Source organism: Triticum urartu, chromosome 4A (assembly GCF_056163025.1).
Source record: "Triticum urartu cultivar PI428250 chromosome 4A, HENAU_Tu73, whole genome shotgun sequence".
Classification (NCBI taxonomy): domain Eukaryota; kingdom Viridiplantae; phylum Streptophyta; class Magnoliopsida; order Poales; family Poaceae; genus Triticum; species Triticum urartu.
In genome coordinates this window covers 335,997,569-336,009,822 of record NC_141876.1, presented here as the reverse complement: position 1 = coordinate 336,009,822, position 12,254 = coordinate 335,997,569, and the positions used below count along the sequence as shown (strand labels likewise).

Genomic DNA, 12,254 nt, shown 5'->3' with positions numbered 1-12,254 from the left:
TGGGCGGGGCTCAGGCCCCAGCCTCTCAACGCATCTTCAAGCAGTTCACCCGCAAAGTGAATGCAGCCCTCCCGAGGATTGAAGCCACGCACCCTCTCAGGTGGTCGGCGTGCGCCATCACATTCAGCTCAGCAGATCAGCTCAAGTGTGCGGCTATAGCCGGAGTCCTCCCAATGCTTTGTTCCCCAATCATCAGCAACGTGGTGGTCACCAGGACCCGCATCGATGGCGGGGCAGGGCTCAACGTCTTGTCCGTGGAAACATTCAACAATCTCCAAATGCCCTACAGCCAGCTTCAGCCAACCAAGCCCTTCTCCGGAATCACCGACGGCTCCACGGTCCCGATTAGGCAGGTCCGCCTCCGTGTCACCTTCGGGGCACGCGACAACTACCACACCGAGCTCATCGACTTCGACGTCGCTCACATTCGCCTGCCGTACAACGCCATCCTTGGGTACCCAGCGCTGGCCAAGTTCATGGTCGTAACTCACCACGCCTACAACTTCCTCAAGATGCCAGGAAGTGGCGGAGTCATCACGGTGCCCTGTGAAGAGAAGGACGCGGTGTGTTCCCTGGAACGAGCCTTTCAGGCCGCGTCACTGGAAGACCCGGATCGCGGAAGCAGGAGGCTTCCCGAGACCGCCCCCAAGAAGAAGAATACATTGTCCGGCCCGGCCCCTCAGGAGGCAGGCCCCTCTAGGCCCGTGCCATCCCAGGGGGAACCTCCTTCCATCGCATAGGAAAGCGCTCCCAGCGCCCTCCTCAGGCAGGGCTCGGGGGCTCTCCCCTGGAGGGCCACCGACCTGGCTACGGTCACGAGGGAGGCGCTTGGGCACCACATGGAGGCGTGTTTCGAAGCATGTTTCCCTCAAGAAGGAGTAAGGCAAGGAGAGCCAGACCCTCAGGAGTTCGTCAGCAAGGCCATTCAGGAGCTAAAGGAGTCAAGGGTCATGAAAGGCGGCCGCCACCTACCAGCAGTGGCTCCCCATCCAGGCGAGGATGGTGGGCTGCGCGTCTGCATCGACATACCAGGGCTCAACCGAGTCGCCTCTCTGGAGCGCCTCTGGCCCTCGTGAGTGGGGCGCTGCGAAGGTCCACCCCACAGCTACGTTCGCATGCCTTACGGCTTGCCGAACGCGGCTGCCACATATCAGCGCCTCATTAGGGGCATCATGGAGGCACAAGAGGCCAGGCGTTCCGCAGCCCTGGCGGAGATGGAGATGGTCCGCGGGGAGCCGCCAGCACCTCCGGAGCCTCCCGAGGCCCCCGGGCCTGGGGGATCGTGAGGATCGGCTTCTGCAGCCCACCGAGTCTGCTACACCAACACCCCTTCATCCTCAACGTCATCAAGTGACATCTTTCAAGTTTCACTTCCAGCTGGGAGTGCCCCCCAGGGCTGCATTATTCCCAGACCGCGTGGGTTCGTCCCTGCGGCATGTATCCCTTTTATTTCATGTTGTTAGCTTACCTTGTTGGGGGCGCCCCTTGGGCTGCATGATCCCCAAGTCGCTCGGGCCAGACCCAGCGGCATGTATCTCATTTGCATTTATTTCCGGTTATGCGTTATACCCACCATGCTTGATTATTTGATGCCGGTCCACGGCACCTCTTCTTCTCCATGCCGACCACTTGCACGTTAAAGGGGGGGGGGGTACCTGAGCATCACGTCTTAGGGCTCTTACTGGCTCTCCAGCCCTCACCCTCTGGCCTTGTCCACGGCATTGCGACCTGGCATACCAGCGACGGCTGAGACCAGCTCGAGGGCCGGGACCCGAGGACGTAGAGTGCCGGCATCTAACCAAATTTGTAGGGACACATCACAAGATAAGGCCTAGTGCCAGGCCCAACCCGCCTAGAGGTAGGGCCCCGTGTGTCCCGCGCTGGCCCACGGGTGCCCAGATACACCTCGCCAGGCCCTACCGTGCCAGCCACGTGTCAGGGCGGGGCTGTACACGCCCCAGGGGCTCCTCCCGGTGGGGGGCCCCCTCCCACGTACCAGTGGAAGCACCATTCTCCGCGCTCGCTGACGACACTGCCGAGGAGCGGCTATGCCCGTACACATACGGAAGCGCTATGCTCCGCGCTGGTGATAAACAACTAAGGGTGGCCCCGGGGCCGCATCAACCTCAGGGAGCCCAGAGCTCAGTGTCTAGCCTCATCATAACGCCTCCCCTCGGGAGTGCCGCGCGAGGGGGCTGGGCACGGGGGCTGCGCCTGCGTCACGCCTAGACGCACGCCGCCCAGCCAGCCCCCCCGGGCCTGGTTCATCGCGCGTCTCTCCCCGAGCGGAGCCAAGGTACGAAGGCCGTTTGAGCGTCAAGGGGGACTCCTGAGCATCGCGACTCAGGAGCCTAACTGGTCACGTAGCCCCTCACTCCTTAGTTCTGAAAGGCTAACGGCGGTTGAGGTATGCGCGCGGCCGGGCTCTGCAGACGTAGAACGGTAGATCCACCCACATCACACCTCCCTACTTGCTGTTCGCGCGCCAAGGGGGACTCCTGAGCATCGTGACTTAGGAGCCTAACTTGTCACGTAGCCCCTCACTCCTTGGCCCCGTCCTGGTTTCCGGTCGGGACTAACGCTAGGTGAGGTATGCGCGGGGCCGGGTTCTGCCGGCGTAGAACATAAGCAAGTAGGAAGGAAAAGCACAAATTTCAAGGAATTCAAATGCAAATATCATAGTCCACACTGTTGTCTCAATGCCAAATGCAAGTTTAAACGCCTCCCCGAGGCATGATACATATGCAGGAATTAAAGGCAGGACAAGAGCCACAACGGAGTCACTTGTCGGCGGTGGAGCAGCGCAGAGTGGGTGCGCCTCATGGAGTAGTGGGGTCGGCAGCGCCTTGCTTCGGCTTGGTGCTAAAGGCCCGGAACTTCCCCAGCAGAGCCTCCGTGCGACCCTTCACGGCCTCGCCAGCGGCAGTGGCACGCTCGCCGCTTACTGGCTCTAGCAGGCTGTCAAGGTCGACGCCGGGATCGCGAAGGTAGATGTGGGTGAGGACCCGCGTCAGCGCTGCAGAAGACAGGACACGCGCCTTGGCCTCGGCCGTGGGGCCAAGGCTAAGGGCGACATCTTCAAGAGCACGAACCAGGAAGGAAGCAGCTTGGCGGGGCCATCCTCGGCACTAGCCAGCGGGCTCTCCAGGCCGCTGTCGTAAAGCGTCCTCAGCAAGGAGCGAGCCTTCGCCTCCATCTCCGTGAAGGCCACGCGGTCCTCGGCAAGAACCAGGGCCGTGTCGTCCAGCTCGGCCTTCCTCGCCCCCAACTCCTGCTCCAGTGCGCCTAGGCGGTCGTGGCGCTTCCTGAGCTTGACCTCCCTCTCCTTGATGGCCGCCTCGCGAGCCTTCACGCCTTCTTCCTGCTCTTGGCGAAGGCGGGCCTCTTTCGCGAGCTGGTCCCGCCGGCCTTGCAGCTCATCCTCCAGCGCCTTGCAGTGACCACGAACGTCGACCACCTCCCCTAGGGCTGCGTCACGAGCAGCCTTCGCCTCAAGGATGGTTTGCTTCTCCTCATCACAAGCCGTCGAGGCCTGCACCAGCGCCGCCCGAATCGAAGCGTCGGAGCGAACCCATCCTGAAGCCAGCTCCAAGCGCCCGGCCACCAAGCGAGGGTCGGCACCAAGAAGATCCTGCCACAGCCGGTCCAGCTCAGGAGCAGCACGATCCAGAATGGCAGAAGGAGTCGGAGAGATAGCAGCCAGTGGAGTAGGAGGAGAAGGCGGCAGCGCGGCCACAGCATCCTGAGGCGGAGTCTGCTGCGCCCCAACGACTGTAGTGGCGGTAGCGGGTAAAGGCACCTCAGGAGTCACTTGGGCCATGGGGGCTGAGCTCACCCCAGCCGGCTCAGCCAGGCCTCGCGAGGATGACCGGGCAGGAGAAGCCCGTGCGTCGCGGTCACCCTCCTTCGCGGGCAGAGGCGCTGCCACGGATGGAACCTCAGGAGCTCCCTTCGGCTTCTTTGCTGCGGGCGCCAGCCTATCCAAAAGATGCGGACGCCAAGCCACAGAAGCAGAACAAGAAATAAAGACAAGAATCAAACGCTTACGGGTCGTCGCCAGTGAGCTCGAGTGGCCTCCGGCCAAATTTGAAGCCTGAAAGCCGGCTGGAAGGGTCAACCTCGGGAAGCTTGGAAGCGCAAGGTGCTTCTGCGGTCCGCCTCGGGGCCGGGGCAGACCCGCGGGAGATCAGCCCGGTCCTGTCCTTCTTCGGGATCGGGGGCAAGATCCCGCCGTCCTGCTCGTCATCATCCTCGTTGTCATCCTCGTCGTCATTGCTCGGAGAGAGGCAGAGAACGCGGGACCTGCGCCGGGAGAGGGGAGCCCTCGATTCTCCGTCAGTCGCCTCGGAGTCAATCCCTCTTTCCCGCTCCCCTCCTTCCTCCACTTTGCTGGAGTCGTCGGAGGGCACGTCCACCGGTTCCTCGGGAGTTTCCATGGGCACGGGCCCGTCCCGGTTGAAGACGGCCATGGACTCCACTACCTGCTCCCAGTCGTCGCAGAGGAACAAGGGAGTAGGAGCGCCCTCCAACCTCGCCACATCGCCCCTGACCAGAGTTGGAGGACCGCAGCCAGATCTTCGTCGACCAAAGCCACGGGGCTCGGATGGGGCCTCCACATTGGAAGTGAGTACTGCCAATGCGGAGCCAGCTCGTGCTCCAGGAATTCCCTTAGTAGCGACGTGCCGGTCAGCTTCGTCGCCGCCATGTTGGCTGGCCTCAGATCCGCGTCCATCTTCTCCAACACCAGCTTCGCGCGGCGGTCCGCGAGCTCCGCTCGACCCCAATCGCTGGAGCTCATGGGCTGCTCCGTGGGCAAGATCAGCCGAGGGTGGATGCGCCCAGCATCCTCCAAGACCCACTTGCTCCTGAAGCCCTCAATCCTTTTCCCGGGGTTCGAGATGGCAATGGCGCCACCGTACGCGATGAAGCTCGCGCACGTGGAAGCAGGACCGCAAGAGGTCCGGAGGTAGAAGTAGTGGCGCAGCAAGGCCACTGAGGGCTGCACCCCTACATGAGCCTCGCAGTAATAGGCAAAGATTGCCAGGAGAAGGACGGAGTTGGGGTGGAGATGCAGAGCCTGTAGCTTGTAATGGCGGAGGACAGAGAAGAAGAACTCGGAGAAGGGAGGCACTAGGCCAGCAACAATGGCACTTACGAAGAACGGATAGAAGGTGCTCCCTTGACCCTTAGGGGTGGCGGAGCCGGCCTTGAACACCTTCGCCCCGTCGATGCCCCGCGCCGCCGCCATCCGGCGCAACCGGGCGAGGCTCGCTGCCGACACGTTCGGCGAATCCAGGGCAGACAAGTACCAAGCTACGGTCGGGGGCTGACGAGATTCCATGGCTTCCTAGGTCACGCGGTCGGAGTAGATCTGGAAATTTTGGAGGAAGGAAGGAGAGGCGCAAGAAAGGGGATCTGAGCAGCAACCGGAGAAAGCAAAAAGCAAAGCCTAGGCAGATGCTGCTCCTTTATCAACTCGCACAGTTGCTAAGGCGCTCACGTCCCATCAACCGCCACGCGGTGCCCAAGGCCGCAGGCTGTTAGGGCCCGCGGCGCTTCGCTCTTGCCCTTCCGCCTCCCTGCATGGTCAAGTCCGGGCGCGCCTTGGGCCCGGGGGCTACTGTCGGCATTCTGGGAATGGGGGTCCCCAGACTTGCCTGCCTGCGGCCTGCGGCGTGGCTCAAAGGGGGGCCCAGCACGGCCCATCTTCACCAACACAGACCCAAGACCCTCGCGATGGGCCAAGCCTCATGGGGCGAACGACGCGGAGCTTCCTCAGGCACGGCCTCACCAGGCTAGCTCGTGAGGAGGCGGAGAGATCAAGGCGGTGTACCTCATGAGGTGCCTGTGACGCAAGCCATGACGACTAAGGGCGCCAGGCGGGCGCCAGCCCGCGTAGTGTCCTCCTTTCCTCTTTGGTGCAAAGGGAGCAAGCGCAGCCGCGGAGTACTGAGGCATCAGGCAAAGGTTGCCATTTCGGTGCAACAAGACCAGGACCAGGAGGACTGCAAGATGGAGGTCAACGTGGAGCCCAAGACGGCGTCACCACCAGAGCTTTGTGCAGGCGAAGACTACTTTTGTCAGGATAGCTGGTACTAGTTGTCCCCCTTTAAATTAGCCTTCCATTGTTGGCTCCCTTCCCGCTCGATATTTGGGAAGAGGACCAGGGCCTCTATAAATAGGACCAGCCACCCACAGGGCAAGGGGGATCAAGAGGAACAAGGGCAGAGAAAGAGAGAGAATCAGAATCAGAGAGAGAGAGAGAGAAGGGTGACTGAACTCCTCCCAGCAGTTCATCGCCCCAGCCAAGAGCAGACCCTCGCGAGGCTGTTCTTCCTTGTATAGTTCATCATCATCAGCCCAAGAGGCAATCCACCACGCCACACACTGGAGTAGGGTATTACACCACAACGGTGGCCCGAACCAGTATAAACCCTGTGTCTCTTGTGTTGTTCTTTCCATAGCTTAGATCTTAGCGAGGCGGAGGGGTGCAGGTAGGTAGGAGGCGAAATCTCCGCGCGCACCCCAGTGTTCAAACCTCAACGGTCTGCCGGAACCTAAAATCCAACACCCTCCGCCAGGTTTTGCGGTGGGAAGAGGAGAGGATTGAAGAAGCACCCAAGAAGGAGCCCATCCCGGTCCCGTCACGGCCTGTCGGGCACAGCCTGACAAGATCGGGAGTGGCGAGGCTGCGAGGGAGGGGCACGGGGAGAAGCTCGGCGGTGCCCTTGTCACCACCTCCAGGACCAGCAAGAAGCCCCGGCTTAAGCGCTGGTCGAGTCGTCCTCCAAAGCTCAGATGGAAGATTGTTGGAGGAGGGACGAAGGCACCAAGGGAACATCCCTCCCTGGCTATCGCCCAAAGAGACTGGTGATGATGGTGCCGGTGAGGGAGGGGAAGAACGAAAATACAAGGCGGCAGGTCGCTAGAAGGATATGAAGGCGTCGGTGCAGTCGTACTCTGATCTGACCCCCTGCCACCCGCCTTCTCTGTCTTCCCTCGTTTTCTCTTCATCAACACCACTCCAGGGGAACGCTGGCCCGACGCCTTGCCAGGAGAAGTGGTCGGCAACCAAGACGACCAGGGGGCTTGGGGCACACCGCTCCCCACCTTCGTGGGCAGGAGGGTGCCCCTCCTATTACCAACGACCCCAAGCCCTGCACCTCGGACAAGCGACAGAGGCTTAGAGAACCTGGACGTTAGATCAATGAGCTGCGGCAGCTCGCGACAAGATGCCATGCCTTCCAACAAGTGGCCGGTCGAGGCGGAGAAGACAAGTATTTCACCGCAATGGGAAAGCTTGATATCTACTGCACCACGGGCAGCTCGCCCCCCTCACCACCTCTAGGCTTGGACAAGGCTCACTGCCCAAGCATCAGCATGAGCATTCAACATTACCAACCCAAAGCTGCTGCCTGGGGCTTGGCCCCAGCCTTTTACCTTCATCATAGCCAGTAGAAGGCAGAAGATGGAGGAGAGGAGATGTAAGGGTGGATGCCTCCGCTCTTCCCTCGCCCCTCCTTGTATAGGCAGGACGGGAAGGAGAGTCGATCCCTCGACTGGTAACCGCTGTCCTCTTCCATCGATTCGAGAAGACCGTGCCCCCGCCTTGACGCTCTACCACACCACGTGCCTCCGTTATCTACCCCACTCGCTGCATGAAGCATATATGGCTAAAGATAAGGGCGTGGTGGGAAGGGTGAATTGGCAGTTACTTGCTCGTGCATTAAAGTTATTCATGGGCCATTACAAGAATGGCCCCACCACTATTGGCTTTACACGATGCCATTACAAGAATGGCCCCACCTCATCGTTGACTCAGGGGATCACCCCACTACCACGGCTGGCTCGGGTGCACTCCCGATGCTCTACACGCCTACCATCTGCCATGTCTCCATGACCAAGACCCTCATCGACGGCGGAGCGGGCCTCAATGTGCTCTCCGTGGAAGCTTTCGGCTTGCTTCATGTGTCGTCTGGCCGGCTTCGCCCCATCAAGCCTTTTTCGGAGTCGGTAGTGGGTCCACCAGCCCCTTGGGGCAGATATGCCTCCCGGTCACCTTCGGTACCCAGAACAACTACCGCACCGAGCTCCTCGACTTCGACATCGCCCGCATCGGCCTCCCATACAACGCCATCCTCGGGTACCCTGCTTTGGCTCAGTTCATGGCAGCAACCCATCCGGCCTACGACCTCATGAAGATGCCGGGCAGCAACAGGGTTCTCACCATGGCCGGACACACCAAGGAAGCTCTGGCGGCCCTCAAGCTTACCTTCAGGGCCGCAGCGGTGGCGTCCCCGGCCAGTGAAGCCACCGCAGGGAGTAAGGAGGCCGCCTAGCAAAAAAGAAGCAATTGTTCACTCAAGACCGGGACGAAACGAAGCAAGTGCCGGTCGAGGAAGGCGGATCCTCGGGAGCCACCTTCACCATAGGCGCCGGCCTCGACCTGGGTCAAGAGGAGGCATTAGTGAAGTTCTTGCATCTCCTGGGAACCCAAGCAGCTGGTAGGGGTCCCAAGGGGAGTAATCGAGCATCACTTGAGGGTATGCCCCAATGTGTGCCTCGTGAAGCAGAGGCGGCAGTCCACGGAGAAGCAGTCCTTCATCGTGCAAGAAACTCGCAAACTAGAGGCGGCAGGCATCCTTCATGAGGTCAAATACGCAGAGTGGCTGGCAAACCCCATTGTCATGCCAAAGAAAGGCAGGAAGGAACGCATGTGTGTCGATTTCACCAACCTCAACAAGGCCTGTCCCCAAGACGTGTTCCCGCTTCCGCGTATTGACAAGATCATCGACTCCACCGCTGAGTGTGACCTGTTGTGCTTCCTGGACGTGTTCTCGGGGTACCAGCAGATCAAGATAGCAGTGGAGGATGTGGAGAAGACCGCCTTCCTGACCCCGTGCGGAGTGTACTGCTACATCTGCATGTCGTTCGGACTGCGCAACGCTGGGGTGACCTTCCTGCGGGTGATGCACATCGCCCTGGGTCAACAGCTCGACAGAAACGCTGAAGCCTACGTCGATGACATCGTGGTTAAATCTCGGGAGGCGAGAACCCTGATTCAGGACCTGGAGAAGACCTACCCTAGCCTACGCCAGGTGGATTTGCGGCTCAACCCGGAGAAGTGCGTGTTCGGTGTCCCCTCCGGCAAGCTACTTAGTTTCCTCGTTTCTCACAGAGGGATCGAGGCTAACCCCGAGAAGGTTAAGGCAATAGAAGACATGAGCCCGCCAGAAACTCTCAAGGAAATGCAGAAACTTGCAGGCTGCGTGACCTCGGTGGGGCGCTTCATCTCCAAGCTGGGGGAGCGCGTCCTGCCATTCTTCAAGCTGATGAAGAAGAAAGGCCCGTTCGAATGGACCCCAGAGGAAGATCTGGCGTTTCAAGACCTCAAGATATACCTAACAAGTCCCTCGGTGATGGTGGCACCTCGCCCCCTCAAGCCACTTCGCCAGCGCGGCGTTGGGGGCAATTCGGGAGGAGCGCCGGGTCAAGAACCCACGGTGCAATACCGCGCCCTCAGCTAGAATGGTGCAATCGCTAGGCAGCGCCGCTAAAGCCAAGACGATGCCCGTAGATGATCACACCCAGCAAGACGGTGTACAAGGGCCCCCTAAGTCCTAGATGTGCGACCAGGCTCCTGAGCCCTCCCCCGCCTCAGGAGGCACCACAACCTCTGGAGGACACATGCTCCATCAATGCTCCCGCCCTCGTCGAGCACCCAGTATACTTTGCCAGCACCGTGCTACGGGACGCGACAGCACGGTACCCAATGCCGCAGAAGCTCATACTCGCGCTCCTGGTGGCCTCACGCAAGCTACGCCATTATTTCCAAGGCCACCCAATTAAGGTCGTGTCAGCCTATCCCCTGGAGAGGGTGCTCCAGAGCCCCAATGTCACAGGGAGAGTCGTAGAATGGAACATTGAACTACAAGCATTTTAGTTGGAGTTTAGCATGACCAGGGTTATCAAGGGAGCTGCGCTTGCCGACTTCTTTGTGGAATGGACCGACGCTCCGGAGCCCGAAGCGGGCGAGAGCCGATCCCTCTCATTGGCAAGTGAAGCACCGGATGGCTGGGTCATGTACTTCGATGGCGCTTTCGCACGACAAGGGGCATGGGCTGGTGCTATGCTCATCTCGCCCACCCAAGACAAGATATATTATGCCATGGAGCTCTGCTTCCAGCAGGGTGAGGTCTCCAACAACATCGCGCAGTACGAGGGGTTGATCGCTGGCCTCAAGGCCGCCGCAGCCTTGGGGTTGAAGCGTCTCACCATCAAGGATGACTCGCAGCTCCTCGTCAACATCTGCAACAAGGTGTATGAACCAAGGGACGAGCATATGGAGGCATACCTCGCGGAAGTGCGCAAGATGGAGAAGCAATTCCTGGCCCAAGAGCTATAGCATGTGCCACGCGACACTAACAAGGAGGCTGACGAAATCGCCAAGAAGTCGTCGAGGCGGCTACCCCAAGAACCTGGTGTCCTCGAAGAGAGACTCTTCAAGCCTTCGGTGACCCATGCAGCCGCGGAGACTACATCACCTCGAAAGGAACTCCCTCATCCACCAGCCTCAGGAGGCCCCGCTTGCGGCCCTACCTCAGGAGCATGTTTGCTCCTGGCACTCGAGCCTTAGGAGGGGTGCTGGACCAAGGATTTCATGGCATATCTAGTGCATGGGACACTTCCGGAGAAGGAGGAGGATGCGGAGCGTGTGGCCCGGTAGGCTACGACATACTGCATCTAGGACGGTGAGCTGTACAGAAAATGACCAAATGATGTTTTCTTGCAATGCATCTCTAGGGAGCAGGGGAACGAGCTGCTGGCTGACATACACGGTGGAGACTGTGGGCGTCACTCATCGTCACGTACCCATGTTGGCAAGGCATTCCGAAGTGGGTTCTACTGGCCCACGACACTCAACGGCACGACTGAGCTGGTGAGGTCCTGCGAGGCCTGCCAGTTGTATGCCAAGCAAATCCACCAACCGGCTCAGGGCCTCCAGACTATCCCGCTTTCGTGTACGTCGCCATCGACAAATTCACCAAATGGGCAGAGGTTGAGGTCGTCCGCACCATGTAACACCCACAATGCGGCTATATCTCCCACGTGTCGGGGCACGACTTAGGGGCATAGCCGCTAGGTATGTTTGTCGCAAGAAGTGTAATCTTCACACAATCCCATGTACTGAATAAGAAAGGGATAAAGAGTTGGCTTACAATCACCATTCACACAAATACAAGTTAAACATACATCATCCAGAATGCAATCAAGGTCCGGCTACGGAACCAAAATAAAACGAAGACAACCCCAAATGCTAGATCCACGATTGTCCCAACTAGGCTCCACTACTGATCAACAGGAAACGAAAGATAACAACGACCAAGATCTTCATCGAGCTCCCACTTGAGCTCGGTTGCGTCACCTGCACTCGTATCGTCGGCACCTGCAACTGTTTGGAAGTATCTGTTGGCCACGAGGACTCAGCAATCTCACACCCGCGAGATCAAGACTATTTAAGCTCATGGGTAGGATAGAGTAATGAGGTGGGGCTGCAGCAAGCACTAAGCATATATGGTGGCTAACATACGCAAATAAGAGCGAGAAGAGAAGCAACACACGGTCATGAAGCTAGAAATGATCAAGAAGTGATCCTGAAACTACTTACGTTCAAGCATAACACAAGAACCGTGTTCACTTCCCAGACTCCGCCGAAAAGAGGCCATCACGGCTACACACGCGGTTGATGCATTTTAATTAAGTTAAGTTTCAAGATCTCTACAACCGAACATTAAAAAATTCCCATCTGCCCATAACCGCGGGCACGACTTTCAAAAGTTCAAACCCTACAGGGGTGTCCCAACTTATCCCATCACAAGCTCTCACGGTCAATGAAGGATATTCCTTCTCCCAGGAAGACCCGATCAGACTTGGAATCCCGGTTACAAGACATTTCGACAATGGTAAGACAAGACCAGCAAAGCCGCCCGATGTGTCGACATCCCGATAGGAGTCGCACGTATCTCGTTCTTAGGACACACAAGATAGGTCAAGCTACGAGTGAAACCAGCCCTCAAGTTGCCCCGAGGTGGCCCCACTGGTTGCCCGGTTCGGACCAACACTTAGAGAACCACTGGCCCGGGGGGTTAACATAAAGATGACCCTTGGGTTGGCTGACCCAAGGGAAGGGTAATAGGTTGTTAGGAAAATGTAAAACCATGGTTGGGCCTTGCTGGAGGAGTTTTATTCAAAGA

General features: G+C 59.0%; 1 protein-coding gene across 1 annotated transcript; it reads left to right on the top strand.

Moving 5' to 3' along the window:
• The first annotated feature begins 9,955 nt into the window (after positions 1-9,955).
• LOC147975769 (uncharacterized) lies at positions 9,956-10,405 on the top strand. Its single transcript, XM_087520572.1, has one exon. It carries the CDS (start codon positions 9,956-9,958, stop codon positions 10,403-10,405), a length of 450 nt encoding a protein of 149 aa, XP_087376698.1.
• The last annotated feature ends 1,849 nt before the right edge of the window (positions 10,406-12,254 follow it).